This window comes from Nerophis ophidion, linkage group LG21 (assembly GCF_033978795.1).
Source record: "Nerophis ophidion isolate RoL-2023_Sa linkage group LG21, RoL_Noph_v1.0, whole genome shotgun sequence".
Lineage (NCBI taxonomy): Eukaryota > Metazoa > Chordata > Actinopteri > Syngnathiformes > Syngnathidae > Nerophis > Nerophis ophidion.
The window spans coordinates 29,708,205-29,720,690 of record NC_084631.1 but is presented as its reverse complement, the minus strand read 5'-3'; the positions used below and the strand labels follow the sequence as shown (position 1 = coordinate 29,720,690).

At 39.8% G+C, this 12,486-nt stretch overlaps 1 protein-coding gene and 1 long non-coding RNA gene across 2 annotated transcripts in view; one reads left to right on the top strand and one right to left on the bottom strand.

Annotated features, from left to right (window-relative positions):
• Positions 1-10,549, bottom strand: part of LOC133540016 (uncharacterized) — a 34,724-nt gene extending 24,175 nt beyond the window's left edge. Inside the window, exon 1 of the long non-coding RNA XR_009803525.1 lies at positions 9,461-10,549. This is a non-coding gene — a long non-coding RNA (uncharacterized LOC133540016). The remainder of the gene's footprint in view (positions 1-9,460) is intronic.
• The window catches only part of smap2 (small ArfGAP2), a 61,566-nt gene that overhangs the window by 45,843 nt on the left and 3,237 nt on the right, over positions 1-12,486 (top strand). The window contains exons 3-8 of the mRNA XM_061882464.1: positions 1,392-1,556; positions 5,120-5,179; positions 5,249-5,306; positions 9,481-9,608; positions 11,552-11,735; positions 11,797-12,065. Coding sequence (XP_061738448.1) covers positions 1,392-1,556; positions 5,120-5,179; positions 5,249-5,306; positions 9,481-9,608; positions 11,552-11,735; positions 11,797-12,065 — 864 coding nt within the window. The remainder of the gene's footprint in view (positions 1-1,391; positions 1,557-5,119; positions 5,180-5,248; positions 5,307-9,480; positions 9,609-11,551; positions 11,736-11,796; positions 12,066-12,486) is intronic.

Below are 12,486 nucleotides of genomic sequence, written 5' to 3'. Positions count from 1 at the left end.
ATTAATTTTTAGTCCCCTCCCGCTGACAAGTAGCTAGCAGCTAATTGTGTGTCTCCATACACAGTGTGGCACACCTCCCTCAAGCTAAAAATAATCGCCTTTCTTTATATCTTAAGTATTATTATCACCGGAGGACAACGCTAAACATGTTACACACTAGGAGCAGTCTATATTGCCAAAAGTATTTGGCCATCCATCTAAATGATCAGAATTATGGTGCGGGGGTGTTTTCTCGGGAGCTGGTCTTTGCCCCTTAATTCCTGTAAAAGGAACTTTAAATGCTCTAGGATACCAAAACATTTTGGACAATTCCATGCTCCCAAGCTTGTGGGAACCGTTTGCAGTGGGCCCCTTTCTCATCCACAGAGAGTCTGGTGTGGATGAAGTTGACTGGCCTGCACAGAGTCCTGACGTGAACCTGATAGAACACCTTTAGGACGAATTAGAACAGAGACTGAGAGCCAGGCCTTCTCCACCAGCATCAGTGTGTGAGCTCACCGATACGCTTTTGGAAGAATGGTGGAAAATTCCTATAAACACACTCCGCAACCTTGTGGACAGCCTTCCGAGAAGAGTTGAAGCTGTAATAGCTGAAAAAAGTGGACCGACATCATATTGAACCCTACGGGTTCGGAATGGGATGGCACTTCAAGTTCATATGTGAGTCAAGGTAGGTGGCCAAATACTTTTGGCAATTTAGTGTAGTTCAGCTAGCCGCTAAGCTAGCTTGAAACAACACCCCAGAAATAGGTGTTTAGTAAAGTTTAAGAAGTGTCGATGTAAAAAAAAGTAGGACATTATTTATAATATTAATAAAAGTTAGTGAGAGGATAATATAACAACGCGAAAGAGGAGAGCGGGTCCATCCATAAAATAGGTAATATCAGCATATGATCGATACTCGGGTTATTAGGTCGATATCTTCATTTTTTTAATCGTTTTCTGTTAATGTTTACAAACTCGGGGAATAATTCCCTGTATACAGGAAGACTTTGATGGCAAAACCCAAAGTAGTTTTTGCTTTATTCGACTTTATTTTGATCAAACCTTTGAATGTAAAAGAGAATAAGGAATTTGTTTAAACATGATAATACAATCATACTGATAATACTAATAGTAAAAAAAAACAACGATGATCTGTATTGGTATCGGCCGATTAACTGATCAGTATCTAAATCAACAGCATAAAACCCTACTTTTGAGGAATATTTTTTGGATGACGTATGGGGTGTTGTTGGACTATGGAGGTTCAGTTGTGTAAAATGGTTAAAAAATAAAAGACACTTCATAGGAGCTGTTGACAATATTATTTAACGGATGAGTATCAATTCATGTTGTTTGTGATGGGGTTTTAAAGGATATTTGTGTTTTTGCGTCCGCCCTCCCGTCAGTGTGTTCAGGAGATGGGCAACGCCAAGGCCAAGCGTCTCTATGAGGCTTTTCTACCAGAATGCTTCCAGCGGCCGGAGACGGACCAGTCTGCGGAAGCCTTCATCAGGGACAAGTATGACAAGAAGAAGTACATGGACCGGGTCATCGACATCCAGATGCTCAGGGTGAGTCGCCATCGCACAGCCTGGCCAAATTAGGGCCCCCAGCGGAGTTTTATTTGAACGCAAAAAAATGTTTTTTTTCTATCGATTTTTATATATTTTTTTAATCAACTTTAAATCTATTTTAATGCATATTTGTAAAAAAAAACTAATTAATGGAAGGATATTGTTGAATAATATTTTTGGGGAGCAAAATAATACATCTAACATAATAAAATACATAAGCACTAAATGGTCCATAGTGTGTGAATGTTGTCTGTCTATCTGTGTTGGCCTTGGCCTTGCGACTTGTCCAGGATGTACACCGCCTTCCACCCACGTGCAGCTGAGATAGGCTCCAGCAACCACCGCGAACCCAAAAGCGGTAGAAATTGGATGGATGGATGGATCACTCGGACTAGGGTTTGGACTGCTCTACATCGGGAACTTTTGCGGTTTTGCTCTTCTGAGTGTCAGAGCAGGAAGGTGCTGGGAATATGTTTTTGCGGTACAAGCGCCCTGTCATTCATTGAATCACATTTTGCATGCGCTTCTTCAGAAAAAAAAAACCTACAAAGGGCAAAATGGGACAAATTTTGAAAAAATGTATCCATCTTTAAATAATTACTTAAATGTAACATTACTTTATTTCATCCATCCATCTTCTTCCGCTTATCCGAGGTCGGGTCGCGGGGGCAGCCGCCTAAGCAGGAAAGTCCAGACTTCCCTCTCCCCAGCCACTTGGTCCAGCTCTTCCCAGGGGATCCCGAGGCGTGTCCTGGGTCTTCCCCGTGGCTTCCTATCGATCAGATGTGCCCCAAACACCTTCCTAGGGAGTTGTCCGGGTAGCATCCTGACCAGATGCCCGAACCACCTCAACTGGCTCCTCTCATTGTCCTTTCGGTCATAACCCAAAGCTCATGACCATAAATGAGGATGGGAACGTAGATCCACCAGTTAATTGAGAGCTTTGCCTTCCGGCTCAGCTCCTTCTTCACCACAACGGATCGATACAGCGTCCGCATTACTGAAGACGCCGCACCGATCCGCCTGTCGATCTCACGATCCACTCTTCCCTCACTCGTGAACAAGACTCCGAGGTACTTGAAGTCCTCCACTTGGGGCAGGGTCTCCTCCCCAATCCGGAGATGGCACTCCACCCTTTTGCGGGCGAGAACCATGGACTCGGACTTGGAGGTGCTGATTCTCATCGCAGTGGCTTCACACTTTACTTTGGCTACTTTATTTTAATTGGAAGAAAATCCATAAATTCGTTATACTTTAAAAAAAAATTGCATACAATAATTTATTAATAATTTAAATATTTAACACAATTTTTAGTTCATTATTTAAGTTATTAAAATAAATTCTTGAGTGCTGCCACAAAAGTTCCTGGGAAAAAAAAAATCATAAATTAATTTATTAAATCTTGAAGTGATTCCCCTAATTCATAAAGGCTGTGTGCCACTGGGGCATAATCTGGGGAAATGCACAGTCGTATTCTTATTAGTGATGTGGCAGGAAGGGGCCAGGCATATGTGTGGTTTTTTTTTAAGCAAAACGAGCCCCCATGGATAGCGGGGCCTTAAGTTTGGAGGGTGAAATGGGGCATATTAAATTTAAAAAATTGATGACTAGGTCTTTAAATAATTACTTAAATGTGTCATTAATTCATTGTGTTTGTAATTTAACACATACATGTGGTATTAAATGTATTTATTGTAAAGTACATTTTTATATAATCAATTGTTTTAATTAATTATTTTACCATTTAATTACAAACCCTAAAACCAGTGAAGCTGGCACGTTGTGTAAATGGTAAATAAAAACAGAATACATCCATCCATCCATTTCCTACCGCTTATTCCCGTTGGGGTAGCGAGGGGCGCTGGTGCCTATCTTAGCTACAATCGGGCGGAAGGCGGTGTACACCGCAGAAACCAAATACAATTATTTGCAAATCCTATTCAACTTATATTCAATTGAATAGACTGCACAGATGTTCGAACTGGAAAATTGTATTTTTTGAAAATATAAGCTCACTTGGAATTTGATGCCTGCAACATGTTTCAAAAAAGCTTGCACAAGTGTCAAAAAGACTGAGAAAGTTGAGAAATGCTCATCAAACACTTATTTGGAACATTGCACAGGTGAAGAGGCTAATTGGGAACAGGTGGGTGCCGTGATTGCGTATATAAAAGCAGCTTCCATGAAATACTCAGTCATTCACAAACAAGGATGGGGCGAAGGTCACCACATTGTGAACAAATGTGTGAGCAAATTGTTAAACAGTTTAAGAACAACATTTCTCAACGAGCTATTGCAAGGAATTTTGGGATTTCGCCATCTATGGTCCGTATTATCATCAAAAGGTTAAGAACATCTGGAGAAATCACTGCACGTAAACGATTATATTACGGACCTTCAATCCCTCAGGCGGTATTGCATCAAAAAGCAACATCAGTGTGTAAAGGATATCACCGAATGGGCTCAGGAACACTTCAGAACACCACTGTCAGTAACTACGGTAGGTCGCTACATCTTTAAGTGCAAGTTATAACTCTACTATGCAAAGACAAAGCAATTTATCAACAACACCCAGCTCATCTAAGATGGACTGATGCAAAGTGGAAAAGTGTTCTGTTGTCTGACGAGTCTAAATTTGAAATAGTTTTTTGGAAACTATGGATGTCGTGTCGTCTGGAACAAAGAGGAAAAGAACCATCTGGATTGTTCTAGGCGCAAAGTTCAAAAGCCCGCATCTGTGATGGTATGTGGGTGTATTAGTGCCCAAAGCATGGGTAACTTACACATCTGTGAAGGCACCATTAATGCTGAAAGTTACATACAGGCTTTGGAGCAACATATATTGCCATCCAAGCAACGTTATCACAGACGCCCCTGCTTATTTCAGCAAGACAATGCCAAGCCACATGTTACATCAGCATGACTTTGTAGTAAAAGAGTGCGGGTACTTGACTGGCCTGCCTGTAGTCCAGACCTGTCTCCCATTGAACATGTGTGGAACATTATAAAGCCTAAAATAACACAACAGAGACCCCGGACTATTGAACAACTTAAGCTATACATCAAGCAAGAATGGGAAAGAATTCCACCTGAAAAGCTTCAAAAATTGATATCCTCAGTTCCCAAACGTTTACTGAGTGTTGTTAAAAGGAAAGGCCATGTAACACAGTGGTAAAAATGCCCCTGTGCCAACTTTTTTGCAATGTGTTGCTGCCATTAAATTCTAAGTAAATGATTATTTGCAAAAAAAAAAACAAGTTTCTCAGTTGGAATATTAAGTATCTTGTCTTTGCAGTCTATTCAATTGTTCAATTCAATAAGTTAAAAGGGATTTACAAATCATTGTTTTTATTTACTATTTACACAACGTGCCAACTTCACTGGTTTTGTAGTTTGTACCTTGATTAGGTTAATGACACATTAATGTAATTGATTCCATTTATAATTCATTATTTAAAGGTTAATTTATTCAATGTTGTCCCATTTGATAGTGATGAGTAGTGGTGGCCCTCAGCGCCCATTTAGTACAAATAATACACCAAAACAATGTTTTCATGCAGAAAGAAAAGAACTGCGAGAACATCCCCAAGGAGCCGGTTGTGTTTGAGAAAATGAAATTGGTAAGTGAGTCAAATGTGTTTTGTTTTTCACGGGAAATGCATTCATTTGAACATAATTGTGGTTTACAGAAAAAAGAGGGCAGCCCGAAGACAGGCTCTCAAGGTGTTACGGACTTGCTCGGATTCGGTATGACATCATTTATGCATGACACAAAGGCGGGGGTGTCAAACTCGTTTTCATCGGGGGCCACATCGCAGTAATGGCTGCTTTTAACAATGAGTAATTTATGTAATATATATATTTGTACATATATATTAGGGTAGTACGGTATACCATTACTGGTATAGTATCACGGTGCTAATGAATCAAAAACGGTACTATACTCTGAAAAGTACCGAATCCTGGGCATGACGGCGCACCGTCACGTCGTGACATTGCTGGTTTTGCAAGCAGAGGAGCATGTTCGGCAGCGCACACACACAGAGTAAGTTAAGTTAAAGTTAAAGTACCAATGATTGTCACACACACTAGGTGAAGTGAAGTGAATTATATTTATACAGCGCTTTTTCTCTAGTGACCCAAAGCACTTTACATTTTGAAACCCAATATCAATTTTTTTTTTTACATTTAAGCCAGTGTGGGTGGCACTGGGAGCAGGTGGGTAAAGTGTCTTGCCCAAGGACACAACCGCAGTGACTAGGATGGCGTAAGCGGGGATCGAACCTGCAACACTCAAGTTGCTGGCACGGCCACTCTACCAACCGAGCTATTTAACCCCCAATTCCAACCCTTGATGCTGAGTGCCAAGCAGGGTCCCATTTTTATAGTCTACGATCTACCGATCTAAGGGCGGACACTCTAAACACTAGGCCACTGAGTAGGTCTATTACTAGTACTACTACTACTAGCACTTACAAGCAGACACAGTTTGTAGACAGAAAAGGGAGAACGGGCGCATTTTGGGTTAAAAATTAAAGATAAAGGTGAAGTTATTACACTGAAACAGCAGCTAACATCCATCACTAATCCTCGTCTCCATGGCGATACATAAAGTAAGTTTCTTACAAGTATCATTATCACTGCAGGATGAGGAATAGCTAAACATGCTTCACTACACACCGTAGGAGGATACAAGAGCTCACCGCCGTCACCACTAACTAAAGATAGCGCTCCTTAATGTAAACAAACGCCATTGGTGGATCCACACCTGACATTCACTGTAGTTATACTAAGTCCCACTGAGTGTGAGTTTTCCTTGCCCTTATGTGGGCCTACCGAGGATGTCGTAGTGGTTTGTGTTGTGGTTTGTGCAGCCCTTTGAGACACTAGTGATTTAGGGCTATATAAGTAAACATTGATTGATTGATTGAAGTGCAATTGCGTATTTAATCGAAACTAGATACGCTGCGGGGTCGTTCTCCCATGAATGCAGGCGTGCAGGTAAAAACATGATTTATTCCTAACAAAATCAAAGGAGTACAAAACAGAAAGCGAGCCGACCGAACAACGTGCCTGATCGCATTTGAAGCTAAACTAAAACGGAGCATAAACTATGGACGAGAAAAACTTACTCACTGTAGCATGAACAAACAAAAACTTACTTGGCGAGGCATGGAACAAGCAGTATGAAGTCAGCACTGAGCAAGAAAAGAACAATGTCGCCAGGCCGACTTACTGACAAAGACAGGCTTGAATAATGCCTCGGATGGTGCTCGGGTAGCAGGTGAGCGGTCGAACACTAATCAGAGACAGGTGAACATAATTAGGAACCATGGCAACCAAAGCAAACTTAGGTGTCACAAACAGGAACTAAAGGAGTCCAAAACTAACAGAACATAACTAGACAAAATATGATCTAGACCAGTGGTTCTCAACCTTTTTTCAGTGATGTACCCTCTGTGAACATTTTTTCATTCAAGTACCCCCTTATCACAGCAAAGTATTTTTGGTTGAAAAAAAAGAGATAAAGAAGTAAAATACAGCACTATGTCATCAGTTTCTGATTGATTAAATTGTATAACAGTGCAAACTATTGCTCATTTGTAGTGGTCTTTCTTGAACTATTTGGAAAAAAAGACATAAAAATAACTCAAACTTGTTGAAAAATAAACAAGTGATTCAATTATAAATAAAGATTTCTACACATAGAAGTAATCATCAACTTAAAGTGCCCTCTTTGGGGATTGTAATAGAGATCCATCTGGATTCATCAACTTCATTCTAAACATTTCTTCACAAAAAAAAAAAAATCTTTAACATTCATATTTATGGAACATGTCCACAAAATCTCTAGCTGTCAACACTGAATATTGCATTGTTGCATTTTCTTTCACACTTTATGAACTTACATTCATATTTTGTTGAAGTATTATTCAATAAATATATTTATAAAAGATGTTTGAATTGTTGCTATTTTTAGAATATTTTAGAAAAATCTCACGTACTCCTTGGCATACCTTCAAGTACCCCCAAGGGTAAGCGTACCCCCATTTGAGAACCACTGATCTAGACCACAGATCATGACAAACATAAGAATAAGTGATTATTACATTCTAACAGAAATGTAGATAGAACATTTTAAAACAGAAAATAAGCAGATATTAACAGTAAATGAACAAGTGGATTAATAATCAATTTTTACAGTTTGTCCCTCATAATTTTGTGTCATGTGAGGGTGGCAACTTACTGGCAATAATAAACATACCAGTTGTCAGGCTTTCCCCTGACAGTTTGTCTATGTTTGAGTTTTTTCCTCTGCATTTGTCTGTTTCCTCTGTGTTTAGTATCTCCTGTCTTTAGTTCCTGTCTAGTGCTCTTATTTTGTCGGATTCCTGTCTTGTTCCCTGAGTGCTGTGTTCCTCCTCAGCTGCGGCTGATTGGCACCTGGCCACACCTGTTGCCAATCAGCCTTCTCCTATTTGTACCTGCTTTGTCTTGTGTCAGTTGCTGGATCATTGTATTGTCATTCGGACTTGTATTGTCGTTGCACACATGTCACTCTGGTCGTGGTACCTGTCATGTAGTTTTGTTACAGCTACTACTTGTCATGCTACATTTTGTCCTGGTTGTTGTAGCGGTAAGCTGTTTCTGTTAGCATTAGTTATTTCCAGTTTTTCTGTTTGCAATCCACTAGCTTCCATTGTAAAGTTCCTTTTTGTTTTCTAGCGTCCAGTGCTAGCTCCCTTAGTTTGTTTTTTCGCCCATGTGCGTGCTTTTTGTTTGTTCTTGTTTAGTTTTAATTAAATCATGTTTTCATATTGTATGCCTGCCTCCGTCTCTGCATCTTGGGGTTCAACACCAACTAACTTTGACACCAGTATGTTTAATGTACCCTAAGATTTTTAATTACAATAAAGCCAATATTGCCATTTTTTTGTGGTCCCCCTTATTTAGAAAAGTATCGTAAAGTATCGAAATACATTCGGGACAACCCTAATGTGTATATATAATATATTTATAATACATTAACAATATATTTTTTTACTTAAGCTGACAAAAAATATTAAAATTTGACTTTAAAAATTGGCAGCTCATTCACCAGAATTTCACAGTAAAAGCACACAGCATATAAAATGCAGCTGAGATAGGCTCCAGCACCCTCTGTGACCCCTAACGAGACAAGCGGTAGAAAATGGATGGATGGATAAAATTAATGAATAAATGGAATGGAAAGGAGAAACAATACCACTGTTTTTAGCGGTAAAATTCAACCGACAGAGCTGCCGGTTTCTTGTTTTAATGTTTTTTTTGTTTGTTTTTTAATGTTTTAGAGTCTCACTGTATGTGGGAAAAAAACGTACCAAAGTTAATTTTACTGTAAAAAAAACAAAAAAAACCCATAAAATTTACTGTCAATTTTACAGTCTGAAATTTGATTGACAATCTCTTGAAATCATATGTCAAGCATATATTTCAGTACAGTATTTATCTTTATTTTAACAAAAACATATTTTTGTGATACACCCTGCAATGAGCTGGCGACTTCTCCAGGGTGTACACCGCCTTGCGCCCTATTGTAGCTAAGATAAGCACCAGCGCCCCCTGCGACCCAAAAGGGAATAAGCGGTAGAAAATGGATGGATGGATGAAAATATTTGGATTTTGATAATATTACATCTTTAAGGATATGCAATTGCATCCTGTGCATGATTTTTCATGTCAAAATGGCAATAAAAATATGCAGTATTTAGTAAGAAAATTTGAAGCATTTTAACGCATATTATTTCCAGGCCACATAAAATAACGTGGCGGGCCAGATTTGATACCCGGGCCTTGAGTTTGACACCCGTGGACTGAAATAATGTCACACACAGATCATAAGCTATATTATCATGACTCACCATCTTCTTCTCCCTTCTAGATGGTCCAAGTCCGGCAGTTTCCAATGGAGTCTCCAACACTACGACTGAGAGTTCTAAGCCTGCGCCTTCTGCCTTGGATGTCTTCAACACCTTCTTGGATCCTTCTACTTCCTCCTCAAACAACACAGTAGGTCAAAAACACACTTTAGACTTATACTTATGAGCCACAAGGGAAATTGTTTCATGCAGTAGCTCGGTTACACAGGAAGGAAAGGATAATGTACACAAGGGCACAAGAAGAGGGCGAAAACAAAAAGGTAAAAAGGGGGCGCGACCCCGAAAGGGAATAAGCGGTAAAAAATGGATGGATGGATGGTACTGATACAGTACCGATTCTCAGCACCTGGGAATCAATATGAGACGCTGCACTACCAATTTTTGGGTACTTTTGTGCGCGTTAACGTTAATTATTTAAATGTAAACTTGAGCTGATAACTGTGCTTTCCAGTTCTTACATTGTCCTTTCTTTTAGCATTTCTACATCTCATTAGCAAGTATTGTATTATTATAGAATATACTATAGTATGCTATTTGTATGTAGCTAAAATTCTAGCATTTAAAGTTAGCATGCTAATGGAGAAAAAGTTAACATACTTGTATGATGGCACAGAGTATCAAAAACCATGATTTTTATGTTCAAACAAACAAAAATAGCTAAAATGCTAGCATAAAACATGAGCATGCTAATGTAGAAGTTAGCATACTCGTATAATGACACCAAGTATCAAAAATCATGATTTTCTTATGTTTAAATGAACAAAAATAGCTAAAATGCTAACAAGAAATGTTAGCTTGCTAATGGAGAAAAAGTTAGTATTCTTGTATGATGGCACAAAGTATCAAAAATCACGATTTCTTATTTATAAATGGACAAAAATAACTAAAATGTAGAAGAAGATAGCATACTTGTATAACACCAAGTATCAAAAATCATGATTTTTATGTTCAAATTAACAAAATTAGCCAAAATGTTAGCATGCTAATGTAGAAGAAGTTAGCAAACTTGTGTGATAACACCAAGTATCAAAAATCATAATTTTGTTTGTTTAAATTAACAAAAATGGCTAAAATGCCAGCATAAAACATTAGGTGTTATCATACAAGTTAGCATACTTGTATGATAACACCAAGTATCAAAAATCATGATTTTTTTATGATCAAATTAAGAAAAATAGCTAAAATGCCAGGATAAAATGTTAGTATGCTAATGTAGAAATTAGTATACTTGTATGATAACATCAAGTATCAAAAATCATGATTGTCTTATGTTTAAATGAACAGAAATAGCTAAAATGCTAGCATAAAATGTTAGCATGCTAATGGAGAAAAAATTAGCAAACTTGTTTGATGGCACCAAGTATCAAAAATCATAATTTTCTTATGTTTAAATGAACAGAATCATCTAAAATGCTAGCATAAAATGTTAGCATGCTAATGGAGAAAAAATTAGCAAACTTGTTTGATGGCACTAAGTATCAAAAATCATGGTTTTTTATGTTTAAATGAACAAAAATACCTAAAAATGCTAGTATAAAGCATTTGTCTGCTAATGTGTGGGCCTACCGAGGATGTCGTGGTGGTTTGTGCAGCCCTTTGAGACACTAGTGATTTAGGGCTATATAAGTAAACATTAATTGATTGATTGAATGTAGAAGAACACATTACAACTGTGATACGTTTTAAAAAAGCAAGAGGAGGGTTTGACAGATTCTGGAATAACAATAATAATAATACTAGAATGGCTCTTCTCAGCGAGCACTGGGGTCCCAGCACTGCAACATCGTTTGGAGCGCCGTATAAAGAGGAAACGTGAGGACAATTCCAAGAGCCACAAATAGGACTGTGGGGCCCAACAGGACACACCTTCCTGGGAGTGTGGCCCCTATCTCTTTATTGCGCAATCAAAACCACAAAACATTCGCTAACTTAACCGACCTCCTGGGACTCAGCCTGTCACATTCACAGCCTCACAGACAGTGGGAAATCCCAGAACTATTAGACCTTGATCACCACAGCACTCAAGCGCCATCTGCTGGATTGATAAGAGCCGCGTCGTTTTTGACCCTTCAGGCTGCCTCCACCTTCTTGCCTCAGAGCAGAGTGACCGCCTCTGTGCCTGAAAACCTCAGCCTCTTCCTGGACGCGACCCCCAAGAAGGCGGAAGGCGCTTTTAGGAAGCTGTCCAAGGACTCGATTCTCTCCCTGTATGGCTCCACCCCATCAGTGCATTTCAGCAGTATGGCGTCCAATCACGGTGAGAGATCCTCCTCGTTATTGATTCCTTTTCCGTTTAATGTCCGACTTGTGTCCTTCAGGCTTGTACATGAACCAGATGGGATACCCCACACACCCGTACGGCTCTTACCATTCCTTAGCCCAGGCTGCTGGGGTGGGCGGGGCCACGGTGATGTCACAGATGGGTGTCCAACAGAACGGCTTGATGGCGGGACAGCAGAACGGGGTGATGGGACAGCAGCAGAGTGGATTATTGATGCAGCAGCGGAGCGGCGAGATGATGGGACATCCGGCGGCGTTACCGCGGCAACAGTTTGGCGCTCAGCAGCAGCAGTGGAATGTTGCACAGGTATGTATGTATGCGTGCGTGCGTGCGTGCGTGCGTGCGTGCGTGCGTGCGTGCATGCGTGCATGTGTGTGTCTTCCAACAGTGGACGTATGTGCAACCTGAATTTAATTACCAATACAAAATAAAAGAAGCATCCATGTGACATACGCAAATAAGTTATGAACATAATGCTAAAAACATCAATGCGTCTGCCTCACAATACGAAGGTCCTGAGTAGTCAGGGTTCAATCCCGGGCTCGGTATCTTTCTGTGTGGAGTTTGCATGTCCTCCCAGTGAATGCGTGGGTTCCCTCCGGGTACTCCGGCTTCCTCCCACCTCCAAAAACATGCACCTGGGGATAGGTTGATTGGCAACACTAAATTGGCCCTACTGTGTGAATGTGAGTGTGAATGTTGTCTGTGTATCTGTATTGGCCCTGCG